We start from the raw sequence: 14218 nt of genomic DNA, 5'->3' as shown, positions 1-14218 counted from the left end.
CATAGAATATCAGTTTTGGATGGGCCAGAACTCCAGAAATGTTTTACACATGAATCCTTCCTAAGGAATTTTCTGGAGCGGGAGCTTTACCCAATCAGAAGATGTCTAGGACCTCCTCATGTGCTGGAGAGCATTCTACATATTCACCTGTAGAGCTGACACTAAAACAAGGGATAATGGGTTGAAGAACAAAATGTAAACATTATCTGTTCTAACAAAGTGGAACAAATCCAATTAAAAATTGGGAGAAGGGACAAAAAAGGAGAAAGTAGAGTAAAATCATTGATTGTTGCATAGGTAACAGGTGGGAGCCAAAGAATATCATTTGGAACACAGGTAGTAAAAAGGTTAAGTAAGAAAAGAGATTAAGGGCACTACAAGAAGTACTAGTACAAAAGTAAACACTAGAATAAAAATACAAAGTTCCCTACGCACCAAAAGAAAAAAGAAGATGAACCACCGAATAGAGAAACACAGTAAATATCATAAACTCAGAAATGAAAATATATGACAGAACTGAAAGCAAACATCGCGGACATAGCAATAAAACTGAACAGGCTTAACTTGCGTATTAAAAGAAAAAAATATTCGAATTGGCTAACACACTTAAAACACAGTGATTCACAAAGCTAAAAATAAAAGGATAAGCGGACAGGTTGCAATCTTGATGCAAGTCTTTAAGCCAAAAAAATAAAGGCAAAGATGATTTGCAGATACAAAATCACATACGAAAGGATGTCCAACTTGATTCATAATAAGGTAAATGCAAATTAAAAGTACTCTGAGATCCCATCAGATTGGCCAAACTAACTTACTCCCCAAATCCCACTGATCTTTGGCTTGGGAAACTGCTACTAAAATTCTATTTGGTAACACTTCAGTTTTGTGCAAATTATCCTATTAATCCCCAAGGCTATCCGGCGAATCCTTTCAGTATACCTTAATTTAAGAACCAAAATTATAGGGTATTATCTTGTCATAATTCCTTTACATCTTTTAGTTTGAAATTGTTTTCATTAGCTCTGAAATGATCAAAGCTAAAGCTTGTAGTTAAAGATTGTTGAAGGCTAGACTGCTATGAACACCCAGACAATGTCATGTTTGAGAAAGTTTTCTTTTTGTGTGTGCCATTAGGATTAATATGTCCCCCTACTAGCTACCTCTCTTTGGCTCAGGCAAAATGGAACTATCTTACACACAGTGTCGGTCGCATATCACACCTTCATACAGAAGTCACGTCTAATTGCCTCAAACAGATTAGGGAGATACCCACTTTCTTCTTTTGCAAATAGGACACGCAGATAAGTTTTAATGAAGTCTTTTCTTACTGCCTATGAGATGATGAAACAATTGTGGTTAATTTTCTGTGCTTAGTATTTCAGTTTAAAAGGCTGTGATCTAAAGCTAAAACGTGCTACCCGAGTCTCACGTTACTCGGATTCCAAGGCTGACACAGCAAACACAACCAGGTAGATGTGTTCTTTGACTTTTGGAACAGCAGTCGGATAGGTGTCCATCCCCAGTGAAAAATTAGGTACACAGACACTGTTTGAAAATATAGAGCAGTGTTTCTAAAATGGAGGTGATTTTGTCCCTCTAAGGGACATGTGCCAATGTCTGGAGACATTTTTGCTCGTCACAGTTGAGGGTGCTACTCGTATGTAGTAGGTAGAGGCCAGGGATGCTGCTAAATATCCTATAATGCCCAGGAGAGCCCCCCCCCACCGCCCCCAACAAAGAATTATTCGGAAGAAAATGCCAATATTTCTGAGGTTGAGCAATCCTGCTTTAGAGATAACTATCAGCTGGTCTTAACTTTTCTTTTCTTAGAATTTTTTCTCTTCTTACTTGGGAGGAACTTGAGGGCCAAGATACGGCAGCACAGTCTTTTGGACTGAGTGAAAACTGTTAACTGGTCTTATGAAATATTTTAGCCTAGCACTGGGATAGGCGTGTTGACCCTAATTTTCTACTCAGACTTTCAATGAAGACATAATAGGATTGGGTACCCAACATTAGATGAAAGAAGAATGCTCACTCCTCTTTTAATCACTAAATAATCAAAAGGAAGTTACCATAGAAACAGTCACACCAGCACAAGGGCACTCCTCCAAGAATGTATTTATTTACATGAAAACACCATTTTATACAAATTGAAGACAAATTTTAAAGAGTTTGTCCAGGCATGCCTTCCCATTCCCTTATTTTGCCTATTCCCTTTTCATTTTCTTTTGATATCATAAATAAAATGTGTTAAGCTGGTTAAAGGATGTGGAATCTGCCTCTTCCCCACCAAATATTACTTTGAGTATTTAATTTCTATAGTCATCTTTCAAAGAAAAGTCTTGCCCAGGGTTGTTTTATTTAATTTATTTATGTAATAGAGTGTAGAAAGCTATCATATCATACGCAATGATTCTGTACAATCACCTGCAGAAAATTTTTTGGAGAAGTCTTGGTAATTTGAGACCAGCAGAGCACTCCCTCCCCCCTCCCCCTACCAGTAAAAGTGCTTATAATGAACAGGGTTTCTTTTATCAAAGATCCAAAGATACATGGACACAAAAAGTTTTGATTCTCAATGCCTAATGTGTGCACATAAAACAGGCACAAAGAAATAAATGTGTATCCTTATAATTCCTATATCACAAATATAGCAGAAGCAGCAATCTGTACATTAAAATGCAATCATGGAAAAAAAGTTCTCAAAATCATTTGGAATACTTAAAAAGGTTTTAACTTTAAAATGCATAGTGATCAGGAAAAGAATACTTAGGCAAGAGAAGCAGCTAAACTCCCACGTTCACATGAAGCATTCCCCCATCGAGTCTTAAAGCATATTTCAATTAGGACTTAATTGGGTCACAAGCCACAAGGATAATATACATCTGGCTAAGGGACTACATGATAAATAATCAGGAGAGAATCTATTCATGCACTAGTTTGATACAGCTAAATTCTTTACAGTACACAAAACCCATTAATAATGTAGTATAGAGACCAAAATGTAAAGAGAGAGAGTACATTACTGATTTGTGTATTAATTCAAGTTCAGGCATCTACTTGTGTTACAGCACAGCTGTCAAAAGGCGATAATGAGTAAGTAATAAAACAGAAGGGTTTGTTTCTTTCCGCGTTACTCTATAAATGAACACCGATGGGTAGTGAAGCAATGGTTTTGCTGTCCAACTTCAGAGGCGGCTGTGGTGGTGCTCTAGTTTTGCATCTGCTCAAAGAACTTGTAAGTTGGATTTTCATAGCCGTTCTGCTGCATCTTAGAGAGATGGCGCTCTTCTGGGGTCACAGCAGCGTCAACCTGAAAAGCAAGGGCAATGAGAGATGAGTAAAAAACAAACATCACTCTGTAAAGAGTGAATATATATACCCCAATGTTCATAGCAGCTCTATTCATAACAACCAAAAGGTGGAAGCAACCCAACTGTCCATAACCAGGTGAATGGATGAACAAATGTGGTATATACATAGGATGGAATACTACTTGTCCATAAAAAGGAATGAAGTTGCAAAACATGCTAAAAATGAATGACTCTTGACATCAGGTTGCGTGAAATAAGCCAGGCATAAAAGGACAACTATTGTATGACTCCACTTCTATGAAATACCTATGCAAATTCATAGATAGAAAGTAGATTACAGGTTACCAAGGGTGGGGTGGAGGTTGGGGAATGGAGAATTATTGCTGAATGGATAGTTTCGGTTTGGGGTACAAAAGGAGGATGGTGGTGATGGTAGCACAATATTGGGAATGTAATTAATGTCACTGAATTGTACACATGCAAGTAGATAAAATGGGAAACTGTGTTGTAAATAACATATTACCACCATGAGAGTGTAAAAAAAAAAAAGAAAAGGTGAACATGTAGATGTAATAAAAAGATAGAGCTCGGTACTCTTATTTTGTCAAGACTGCAGAACACTCATTATTTTCTCTTCTTTCTTCCCCACTTGAACACCTCAGAGCAGAAAACCTGTGTCCACTCAGATACTCTATCTGGTCTCTAGCCACCAGATGGCGCTTAATGCCCTTGACTGGCTGAGTCAAGCTTGCAAAAAAGCTCATTCGTTGCTTACTCAACTCACCAATAACTGGATATATATGTGCCATATATGTAAATTTTTTCCCCAGTTGGCTCAATAAAGGCCAAACAATCACAATGGAAGACTGTTTTATTTGAAAGGGTGGTGGGAAGCCAGAAAAAATCCAAGAGTATCATGGAGATAGATAGATTCAGCAAAGTATACTAGGTGATACTCAGTTCTGTGTCCTGGACTGCTCAATATTTCCCATACTGATTTCAATCTGTCCTGTTTTCATTCAATTTTCTATGTCAGACAGAGGTCCAAGATTCTTTTAGTTAAAATAATGGTGTATGCCTATCAAAGGGGCACAGGAAAAAGGAAAAAATGTAACAAGGACATGGCGGTGGTCTACATTATAGATTATCTATCTCTTTCATTGAGCACTAAGATTCTATAGAATTGTGTCTAACTAAAGGTTTTAAAAACAGGTCCTGTCTGTTAATATGGCGCTTTACCTTCGAGATCAGGCCAGTAGTTGTAAACTCCCCTCCCTCCCTCCCTTCATTCCTGTTACAACACAGCTGTGTGTGGGCATTTACTACCAGAGACTGGGTAGGGCATTTATCCCTGGAATTGGGGTAGGGGCTGCAATTGTTTCTACTATATTCGCAGTGTACAGAAAAGAGGAGGTACGGTCGTTGTCGAATGAATAAAAACTTAGTTTTCTTAAGTTTTAAAAAAATAATTCTCTTCTGTAAAAACCACGGGAAGATGAAGAGAATAAACATTGAGAGAGAATGAAGAAGCATGATTTCTATAAAAGTTTAAAATGGCCTTTTTTCCAAAGAGATACTTCTATACTGTACATGATGAAATTGGGCACTCCACATCATTTTTGGGAAAATGCAGACTCACTACTGCTGAGTGCTGCAAATACATTTGGCTCCATACACAGCTTTCCCCCTGTAACAGCCAATTTGTCATGATTCTGACTTCACAAAGCTTTTCCACTGAGGCCTTGTTCTTGAACCCAATGAGGGAAAAACCAGAGAAAGATGCGCTGGCACCAAGACACTGGGTCAAGGAATGGAGTGGGTATGTCACAACCAGAAGACACCAGCTCACAAACAATTCAGACAAACAGATTTGTTGATATAATCTGCTTCCCCCCACCCCACCCCATGGTCACTTTCTTTGACCCCATACCATGGACTGATTGACTTTTTAAGTCTGGGTATAAATTGGTTTTACCACCTTGGCTACACTCAAGGCAGCTGGAATAGATCCATATACTGCCCCCTCATGCCTTGGACCAGAGAGTTCCCCCCCTCATGTGCCTCCTTTCTTAAATTCCCATCCATGGAAGAGAACCAAAACATCTTGTGTGCCTGCAACATATCCTCAGAATATTTCAGTGACAGGACCAGGGGTTTCCCCTTACAACAGTCACCAACAAGCTCTAACCAAAAGTCAATACTGAGAGGACATTGTTTAAATGGAGGCTCAGCATCACTGCCTTCAGGGGAATAACTCAAAGCTGCTTTTCCCACCTTACTCCTTTCCTTTGATCTGTACTGTTGTCAACAAATGAGGTCACCTTGCTTTAACTGACAATTGTGAAATATGCCATGAACTTGTAAGTTAAAATACCACTACTAAAGATTAGCATCAACACAGAAAGATTTCATTCACTCTCCAAATCTGCTTGCCAGGAAATAGCCTGTCTACAGCATGCCATTGAACCTGGGACATCTTTTTGCTCTGTACCATCTCTTAATGGAATGGAGGTTTCAAAGAGGGTGAGTGCCAGGGTTAGAAAAAATGTATATCTCTTAGGATACCAGGCACAAAGCTGCTATGTTTTTAAAGTAGGAAAAAAACCACATCATACTGTTTGATTGTTGGAATATTATACTTTTATCTCCTTCAGGAGGCACATCAAACTTCACAGGGTCTGTCGACAATGATTTGCATTCATCAAGGGCAGGGAAACACCTGGTGATTTAATGGCTTCTCTCCTCTTCAAACTCCAAAGCCAAACTCTGTAGAGAGCCCCCTCAGAACTCCAAGGCTCAGAGGTGGGTGTGAAATCCAGGCATCTAACTTTCTCGTCTTTCTTTGGCTTCCTTTCTTTTTTTGAATCCTTATTACCCATTGCAGCTGGGACATGGCAGCTCATGTTTCATTCCTGCAGTGGCGGCTTAGTTCTCAGACCTCCCAGGGCTCAGGATCGCCAGAACGGATTATCATTTCAAGATGACAAGGAGTTTGGATTGTACCTTTTAATCCCCAAACTCTCCAAAGCCAGAAGCTAAAACCTGGGTACTCGTGTCCATGGATAAATCTACTACTAAAGCAAGAGCACTGGACAAAAGTGAACCTTTCTCTCCAGCAAGGCTTCAACCACGACTTGCTCATGGCTAAGCTACGGCAGTGGTGTGGGCCACCGTGCCAAGAAAGGCCTGTCCCAATACAACACCTGGATTTTATTTCCCTTGCAACATTGCTGGGGGAGGTTGAGCCAGAGGTGCTTGTTTTGGAAGGTATGATAGAACAATGAAGTTGGGAACAGAATCCCCACACCCTCCCACCGAACAAGCACAGCTGCCACTTGGTAAGATGAAACCATACAAACACACTGCCTCTGAACATTCTCTTCTGACTTCCTGGATTAGATAGCAGTAGAAACTGATTTGAAGTCTTTATCCAGCCACAGGTGCTGTGTACTATGTCTTCAAGAGAGACCCCTGTGCTCCTTGCACTGGTGCTGTAGAGCAAGGCTTCAACTGCCTTTTGCTGATGATGCACAGCAAAAAAGCTAAGCCCAATAGCCTGACCCAACTTGTTCTCTACCAGCCTTGTACAGAACTTTTTGTTATGGATTGAGTTGTATCCCCCCAAAAGATTCGTTCAAGTCTTAACCCCAGATCCCTTCAATGTGATCCTATCTGGAGACAGGATGCTATTAGTTAAGATAAGGTCACCCTGAATTAGGGTGGCCCCTAATCCAATATGATTGGTGTCCTTAGAAGAAAATTTGGACACTGTCAGCTAACAGAGTGACATGGAGAGACAGAGACAGAGATGGAGTTATGCCACCAGCCAAGAACCATCGATTGCTGGTGAGTCACCACCAGCACCCTACAGACCTCTGAGAAAGCATGGTCATAGTGACACCTTGATTTTGGACTTGTAACCTCTAGGACTACAAGACAAATTCTTGTTGTTTTAAGCCACCCAGACCATGGTACTTTGTGGTACTTAGGTAAGGAAAATAAAGCACTTTTGACTACTCCTAAATTTATGTCCCCATCCTACCTGGACTTGACTCTTTGGAGCCATTTATTCCTTCACTATATCAAGAGGAATTTATAGCTCAATCATCAGACTGTAGAGGCGAAATTCTTTTTGGGTCCATTTAGTGTAATCTCTTTTATCATAGCGCTTCTAGTGTATTTATTTTAAGGTTGGAGGAGGAGCCGTCAACACCACATTTTAATTATTAAGTATAGTAACCAGCGGGATGTGTGCTTCTAGGTGCTAATCAACATACATGGGTCCCTTTATTCACAGTACTGAGTTAGTCCAAGTAAACGAATCCCAGTCCCCTAAGATTTTTCACTTCAGGTCATGTAAGTGAACCAGACAAAGAGGGTAGAATGGCTAAGTCTTACATAACAACAGTGTGTAACAGCATCAAAGGAGTTGATGAGACGGGAAGGGAGAACGAAGGCACAGAAAAAGGCAATGATAAACTAGTCATTTAACTCATCCTTCCGAGTAACCTCCCAGCTTTGATTTTCTGCTCAGCAACTGTGCATGTGTTCATTTCCTCAATTATAATTCTATCTCTTTTTAATTAGTTCTAGTTATGCTTATTGCCAACATCAAGTAATTCTTCAGGCAGGCCCCGGAACTCCTTTGCTATCCCTCTGTAATCAATTTCTAATTTCTTCTTTTGACTTTCCAATTTACTATCTTCGGCTGTTCATTTTAAATCACAAGCAAATTTTTAGCCCACCCTCCTTTTTTCTTCTCCTTGCTTCTGATTTTACCTGACGATTCCCTCTGACTATTCTACGACACTCATGTTAGTTGCTTGGTGTTTCAGTCCAGTGGTCAGCTTCTATCGGGAGGACAGGACCCTAAGTACATGGCACATTCATCAGGAAAGTCATATATCATAGCTTTGTAAAAGCTAAATAAGCAACAAAATGAGGTTTCTGGCATCATCACAAATTTAATTAAACTAAGAATGGTTTGGAACAGATTTCCTAGAGGCTAGTGAGAAATCTAACTCACTGGAAACATCTGGACTTTTCTCTAATCGAAAATGCATTGGATTATATCTGGGGAAATCTGTACTTGGACTTATTAGTAGAGCAACATTGGGCCAAATTCTCCTTTCTGGTCCTCCATCTTTTTATTTACAGAATAAGAAGATCAATTTGACAGCTCTTTGTAATTTCTTTCAGCTCTAAAAATTACACAATTCTCAAAATGCATTAACTTACTTTCTCTAATAGCTTGCTAAAAATTTGCACATACCGTGAAGTTTTCTCCCCTCACGAAAATTGTATGTTAAAGGCATGAGAAGAACTTGTTTGTCGAGTTTTTTCCACTCCACTTACTATGTATCATAGTAAGAGGAGGCATACTCCAGTCTATAGTTACTCTTTTTAGTTGTAACGTACTTCTGTGCTGTACATTCCCTTTACTCACAGATTTGCCCTGTGTGGAGAAATAGTGTAAAGGGATACTACCATTTGACACTTTATTTTTCTTAAATACGTCAGAGCAATCACAATTCTTTAAGCCAAGCATTATTATTAGTATTAGTTTGATAATTTCAGTACAAACTTTAATAATTTGAGGTAGCAGTTAGTTTGATAATTTCAGTACAAACTTTAATAATTTGAGGTATAGCACACAACCTCAATGCCTTGGACATAATACTTAGAATAAACTGGGATAAATGAAAACCAAAGAAAGAAAAGAATCGTTGCAACTTGGACAACTTCTTTTTACCAAAGAGATACTTGGATGACCTCTAGCCTAATGCTAAGCATAATTTCCCTCTCAACCTTGCAACTTCAACTCCTACTTTACGTTTGCAATTCTCACTTGCAAACAGGCACCCAGTTTTACCTACCTCTACCACACCATGATGGATGGACGTGTACTGTTTCTTCTTCAGCATCACCAAGGTTATGACAATCACTGTTGCTATGACAACACCACCCACCATGAGTCCAATGATTGCACCTTTGTTTGAACCCACATCTTCTGCAAAGAAAACCTTGAAAACAAATCAAGAAAAAGGACTGTCATTGCACGAGACATTTGGATGAGGTGTGTGAAAAGTTTCAGTATATTTTCTGCCGTAACTCGATCTCAGGCTATCAGTTTGGGTTGGTTGGTCACTTTACTATTTTCTACTTTCTAAGAATGAACATTGTAGTCTATAGAACATAGCAGGTTTAAAACTGGAAAACCTAATGTGTGACTCTTAATGAATATGCTTTAGGTTTTTTTCAAACCCTCAGATTTCCTTGGAGAGAGATTTTTAATACACAGGAAAAAGTAATCTAAAACAAAGGAGTTCACACAGAACAAAAAACACATGTGGTTACCTACTTTCAGCAACAATAATTCAGCAGGATACTAATTAACCTTGAGAAGCATAATGCTTAAAAGACAGTTATTTCAAGGGGAAGAAGTAGTAGCAGCAAGAATTTTAATAATTACACATAACTCATGCATTTTTACTATGTCATCTCCAGAAACTAAAACAAAAACCATTGCTTTATTCTTGCTATTTATTTGGAATAAACATAAAAAGAATCTGGAGGACACTGGAAAGAGGAAATTTATTCAGTAAGATAAATTTATTGTGCTACATTTCTTCCATATTTTTTATAAAAGCAGGTCATTATTTTTCCAACTTTATCTACTGAAATGGAATGATAGAACCACTTGGAATTTTTATCATCTTGTCATATAAGGAGATGATCTTATGCCAGATCGAGTAAAAGAAAAAACAAACAAAAAAAACCCTATTATTAAACATATGCTACATTTGTTATATAAATAAATGAAAACAGTTCCTTAATTTTTTAGTATCACCTCAAGATAGTAAAAATCACTGAATTTCATAGCTAAAATTAGTACTAGAAATCTGAAAAGACAATATAAAATACAGCAAATAAAGCAAGTTTCTTAAAGAGTTTTTACTCATGGCATATCTGCAACAAAATTAGAAACTGTTTATAATTATTCCCCTTAGTAAACAAATATGCTAGCTCAACATATTATTAAAAAGTAAATCATTAATTAGCTAATAATGCTAGTTTGAGGTAATCGGGAATAAATGCAAGTCTGGACATCTTCCTATGTCTTGAAGAAAATACTGTAATTTTGTAACATTCATTGCACCAATTACAGTGCATTATCTTATCAGCTAGTTCAGTAGAGGGAGCTGATTTTTCTAATTGTTGCCACTGCCATTAGTCACTGTCACATTACAGGAATAAATGCAAGTGCAGAGATGGCTGGGATGACACCAGCCCCATAAAATGCAAATCAGCACATTAATCTTCAGCTCTGCCCCTCTGGCTCCATCCTGCCTCTTCAGCAGAATCCCAGGCTTTTTTTTTTTTCCCCAACTACCTCAACATCAGTCAGATCAAATGCACCTCTGATTCTATAACAATGAATACTGGATTAACCTGCCAATGGAAACGACGATTCAAAAGCTAAGTGTCTTTTTGCAACAAAAATTACGGGAGCTAAAATGCAAACCTCAACCTCAGCTCAGTTTCTTTTTTTTTTTTTTAATTTTAATTATTTGTTTTTCTTCCAACTCAGTTCTGATTGCCTACAATTTAGAGTGAAGAGACATAAACAATATCTTAAAAGCATCTTTTCGAGTGTAATTCTAGGATTTATAAACTTGATTTATGACTATTGAAAAGTTATTTTCCCCTTGCAAAAGTGTCCCCTGCCCTCAGAAAAACAAAACACACAAAAAAAAAACCAGACAAAAATAAACTCACACACGGAAACAAAAATAACAGAAGTGCTTGATGGAGTGGGAGTATGTCTCAAGTATTATTAACACAAGAAGTGTTTTATTACCATTTTTGTTCACGAGTGACTAGGCAATAAAGTTGCCTTCTTTATTATTTTAACCTCTTTCCTATGCTCCCTGATAAGACAGAACCGGAACAGAATCCAGGATTTCATTTATCTGAATATCTAAGCTTCTCATAAAGGATTTTATACAGCGTAGGGTGTTGCCTGCAAAGGAGATGGTTGCTTTTTGATTTTGATTTACTCCAATTCTAGCACTTTGGGGTCAGGGTGGGGGTGGGGGGAGCAACCTCATCTGGAAATTGTCCTCCTTGTCCAAGCCTTAGAAAAACAGCACTGTTGGGGTCAACCTGCAGCCCCGCTCACCTCCTGCCTCCGCCCACCTTGGCAGAGACCCCAAGATCCTATCCAGGAAGGAGAACTTAAACAGTGGGAGTGGGGAGAAGGGATGGGAAGGAGGGTGAGAGGGAGAGATGAAGAAGCAAAGGGAGACATGTAACAAATATGAACTTAAGTGGATGGCTCTAAAAGGTGTTTGGTGAAACCAAGTAGAATTTGGATGTGTTTATTTGAGATTCTGAACCTTTAAATGCACCTACCCTTTTAACATTATTCAGACAATGCAGAATCTGTGAACAGTCTTTACAATTAATACTTTCAAGAAATCAGGCAATTAGTGCAGCCAGTCGAGTAGGTGTGATGTGAAGATTATGATTGCTAAGTCCACGACTTGTGCAAATGGATGCTATTCGAACTGAAACATTCCCAGTACAGTGAGTGAAAATTAATTAAAATGGCTGTTATACAAAACTTAATTCCACTTTAATTCCTGTGGAAGCTTAGCTGCCTTCTAGTCATAAAGAACTATGGAGGCTCTTTTCCATTTCTTCGTATTTTCATGATGATCCTACCAGCAAACGTTTTATTTTTACTTTTTTCTTAATGTGATTTCGGGCACAAGATGAAAAGGAGATAATGAGTCATTTGGCAAGATGAACACCGTAGCAGAAAGAGGTAAATTATTTTACTTACCAGTTTTTGATGATGAACTTCGTATCCTGAATCATGTCGGAACTCTGCATCCATCTTCACCTCAGATATCTCCTCCGTCTTAATATTTGTCAACCCTGAGCCTGTGTTATATCATAATCAGCAAATGCACAAAAATCAATTAATTTTATAAATTTATAAACAATAAACTTACAACACAAAAACTGCTTTCTAGGCCTGATGTTAGAAAAATGACTTCCTAAAACTTTAACCACTACCTATTTTAGACAAAAAGAAACAAGGTTTTAAAGAGTCCCAAACTAAGGCTTCTTCTGCCTTTAAACACATGCTATGCTTTTTTTTATAAAAGGGGAGCAAAAGCAGAAGTAATATGCTTTTTTGGAGGCTGGCAAGGATCTGTTCCTATTACATGCTAGCTTGGTTTAGGGGCTGACTGCTTAGCTTATCATCTATCTTTATCCATGTGCTCTCATTCCTTCAGAAAAAAATAACTTAAAAGACTTTAAAAATGAGCATTAATTACCTGGTAGAACAAAACTGCTACTTTGGGACTTTAGTTCCAGTTACAAATAAATTATGTTCATGTATTGATGCAATGAAGCACTGTAAAAATTCTATCATTTAGTTAAATGTTATAGATAGATTCATCTGGTGAATGAAGAGTTTGAGTATGAAAGTTTTGAAAAATGCGTCTTTGGGACTAACAGAATTTAAAATTACTAACTCTTCCTTCTCTATATAAATTGCTGTATATTCTCACATTAATAATCTCTTTAGTTTTATTCACATATACAATCCATCCTAAGTGTACATAATTTTAACAAATTTCATTACTCAAGTAATAATCTGAAGCTTAAACACAATGCAGTCGTTTTTTAAATGAAATTGACAGTACAACTAAAATATCAGTTTCCATGCTGTAGTATTTAAATATATATATAAAAAAAAGTCGTAATCTTAGGATGAGAAGGACCTTTAAATCATCTCCTATCAAGGGGCAGACTCTCAGCTCCTCCTTGAACAGAGATGAATATAACAGTTCCAGGCAGCTTTTTTGCCTACTAGAACCTTTCTTGTATTAAACCAAGTCAATTTTCCTCTAACTTGCACTGTTTCAGCAAATCTAAACCTTCCCTTCCCACCGCAGTCTTGAACAGGTTTCAGATTCCTAGAGGTATCATGCTTCTAATGATGCTTCTTTTACTCGGCCACACGTTCCCAGTTCCTTCACTCCCAAGGAACCTAATTCCTTGCTCTTTCTAATCACTCTTATAATCTTGTCCACAAGGTGCTGGGAAACTTGTCACACACCCTGCTGAAACTGAAAAACACAATGTCCACAGCCCAAGATACGCCAGTGGAGCCTATACAAAAGAAATGAGAATTTGGCAAGACCTCGTGACCCTATTCCTTTTTATTCCTTGTTCAGTTGCTCGAAAAGCTTCCACTTAGTAACCCATCTGAAAACTGTCCCATGATCAATGTCACCCTATAGCTGGCTCGTTGATTGTGAAGCTGTTTTCTCTCCCACCTGCCTGTCAGTACATTTTCTTATCCCTGGCTTTCCAAATCTTCTGTTCTCCAGGATTCCACACAGATCATGGACAGTGGTTCTATTTTTTCACCTTCAAGTTCTTGTACCCTTTGATTTGTCTGGGTTGTAAGGACTTGGACTTAGCCAGAGAGGTTTGGTGGTTCTAAAATATGTCCACAAATTCACTGATACTGCTCCCTTCAAGAAGTGGCAGTTCATTCCCTTCCCTTGGAAGGTAGTGCCTTGCTTCTAATCAACAGAATAGGAAAGAGGTGATGGTGTGTGATTTCTGAGCGTAGGTTATAAAAGGCATTGCAGCTTCCTTCTTACTCCTTCTCTTGGATGTCTTGGCCTGGGGGAAGCCAGTTGCCATATTGAAAGGACATTCAAGCAGTCCTTGATGGCAACTTCAGGAGAGACCCTGAGCTAGAAACACCCACCTCAGCCATGCCCCAAATTCTGACCTACAGAAACTGTGAGAAACTTAACTGTTTGCAGGTGCAGTTGGTTGGGGGCCAAGGAACTCTGGGAGCCTGATTT

General features: G+C 38.4%; 1 protein-coding gene across 6 annotated transcripts in view; it reads right to left on the bottom strand.

The window, feature by feature from the left end:
- Positions 1–2104: 2104 nt before the first annotated feature.
- Positions 2105–14218, bottom strand: part of LOC119531590 (amyloid beta precursor protein) — a 310781-nt gene continuing 298667 nt past the window's right edge. For all 6 annotated transcript variants that reach the window (XM_037832974.1, XM_037832984.1, XM_037832991.1 and 3 more), the window contains 3 exons: positions 12166–12266; positions 9194–9340; positions 2105–3316 (listed from right to left, as the gene is read on the bottom strand). In XM_037832974.1, coding sequence (XP_037688902.1) covers positions 3215–3316; positions 9194–9340; positions 12166–12266 — 350 coding nt within the window. In that variant the 3' untranslated portion in view covers positions 2105–3214. The remainder of the gene's footprint in view (positions 3317–9193; positions 9341–12165; positions 12267–14218) is intronic.

The sequence above is a fragment of the Choloepus didactylus genome, chromosome 1, assembly GCF_015220235.1.
Source record: "Choloepus didactylus isolate mChoDid1 chromosome 1, mChoDid1.pri, whole genome shotgun sequence".
NCBI lineage: Eukaryota > Metazoa > Chordata > Mammalia > Pilosa > Megalonychidae > Choloepus > Choloepus didactylus.
This window is presented reverse-complemented; position numbering and strand designations above follow the sequence as displayed.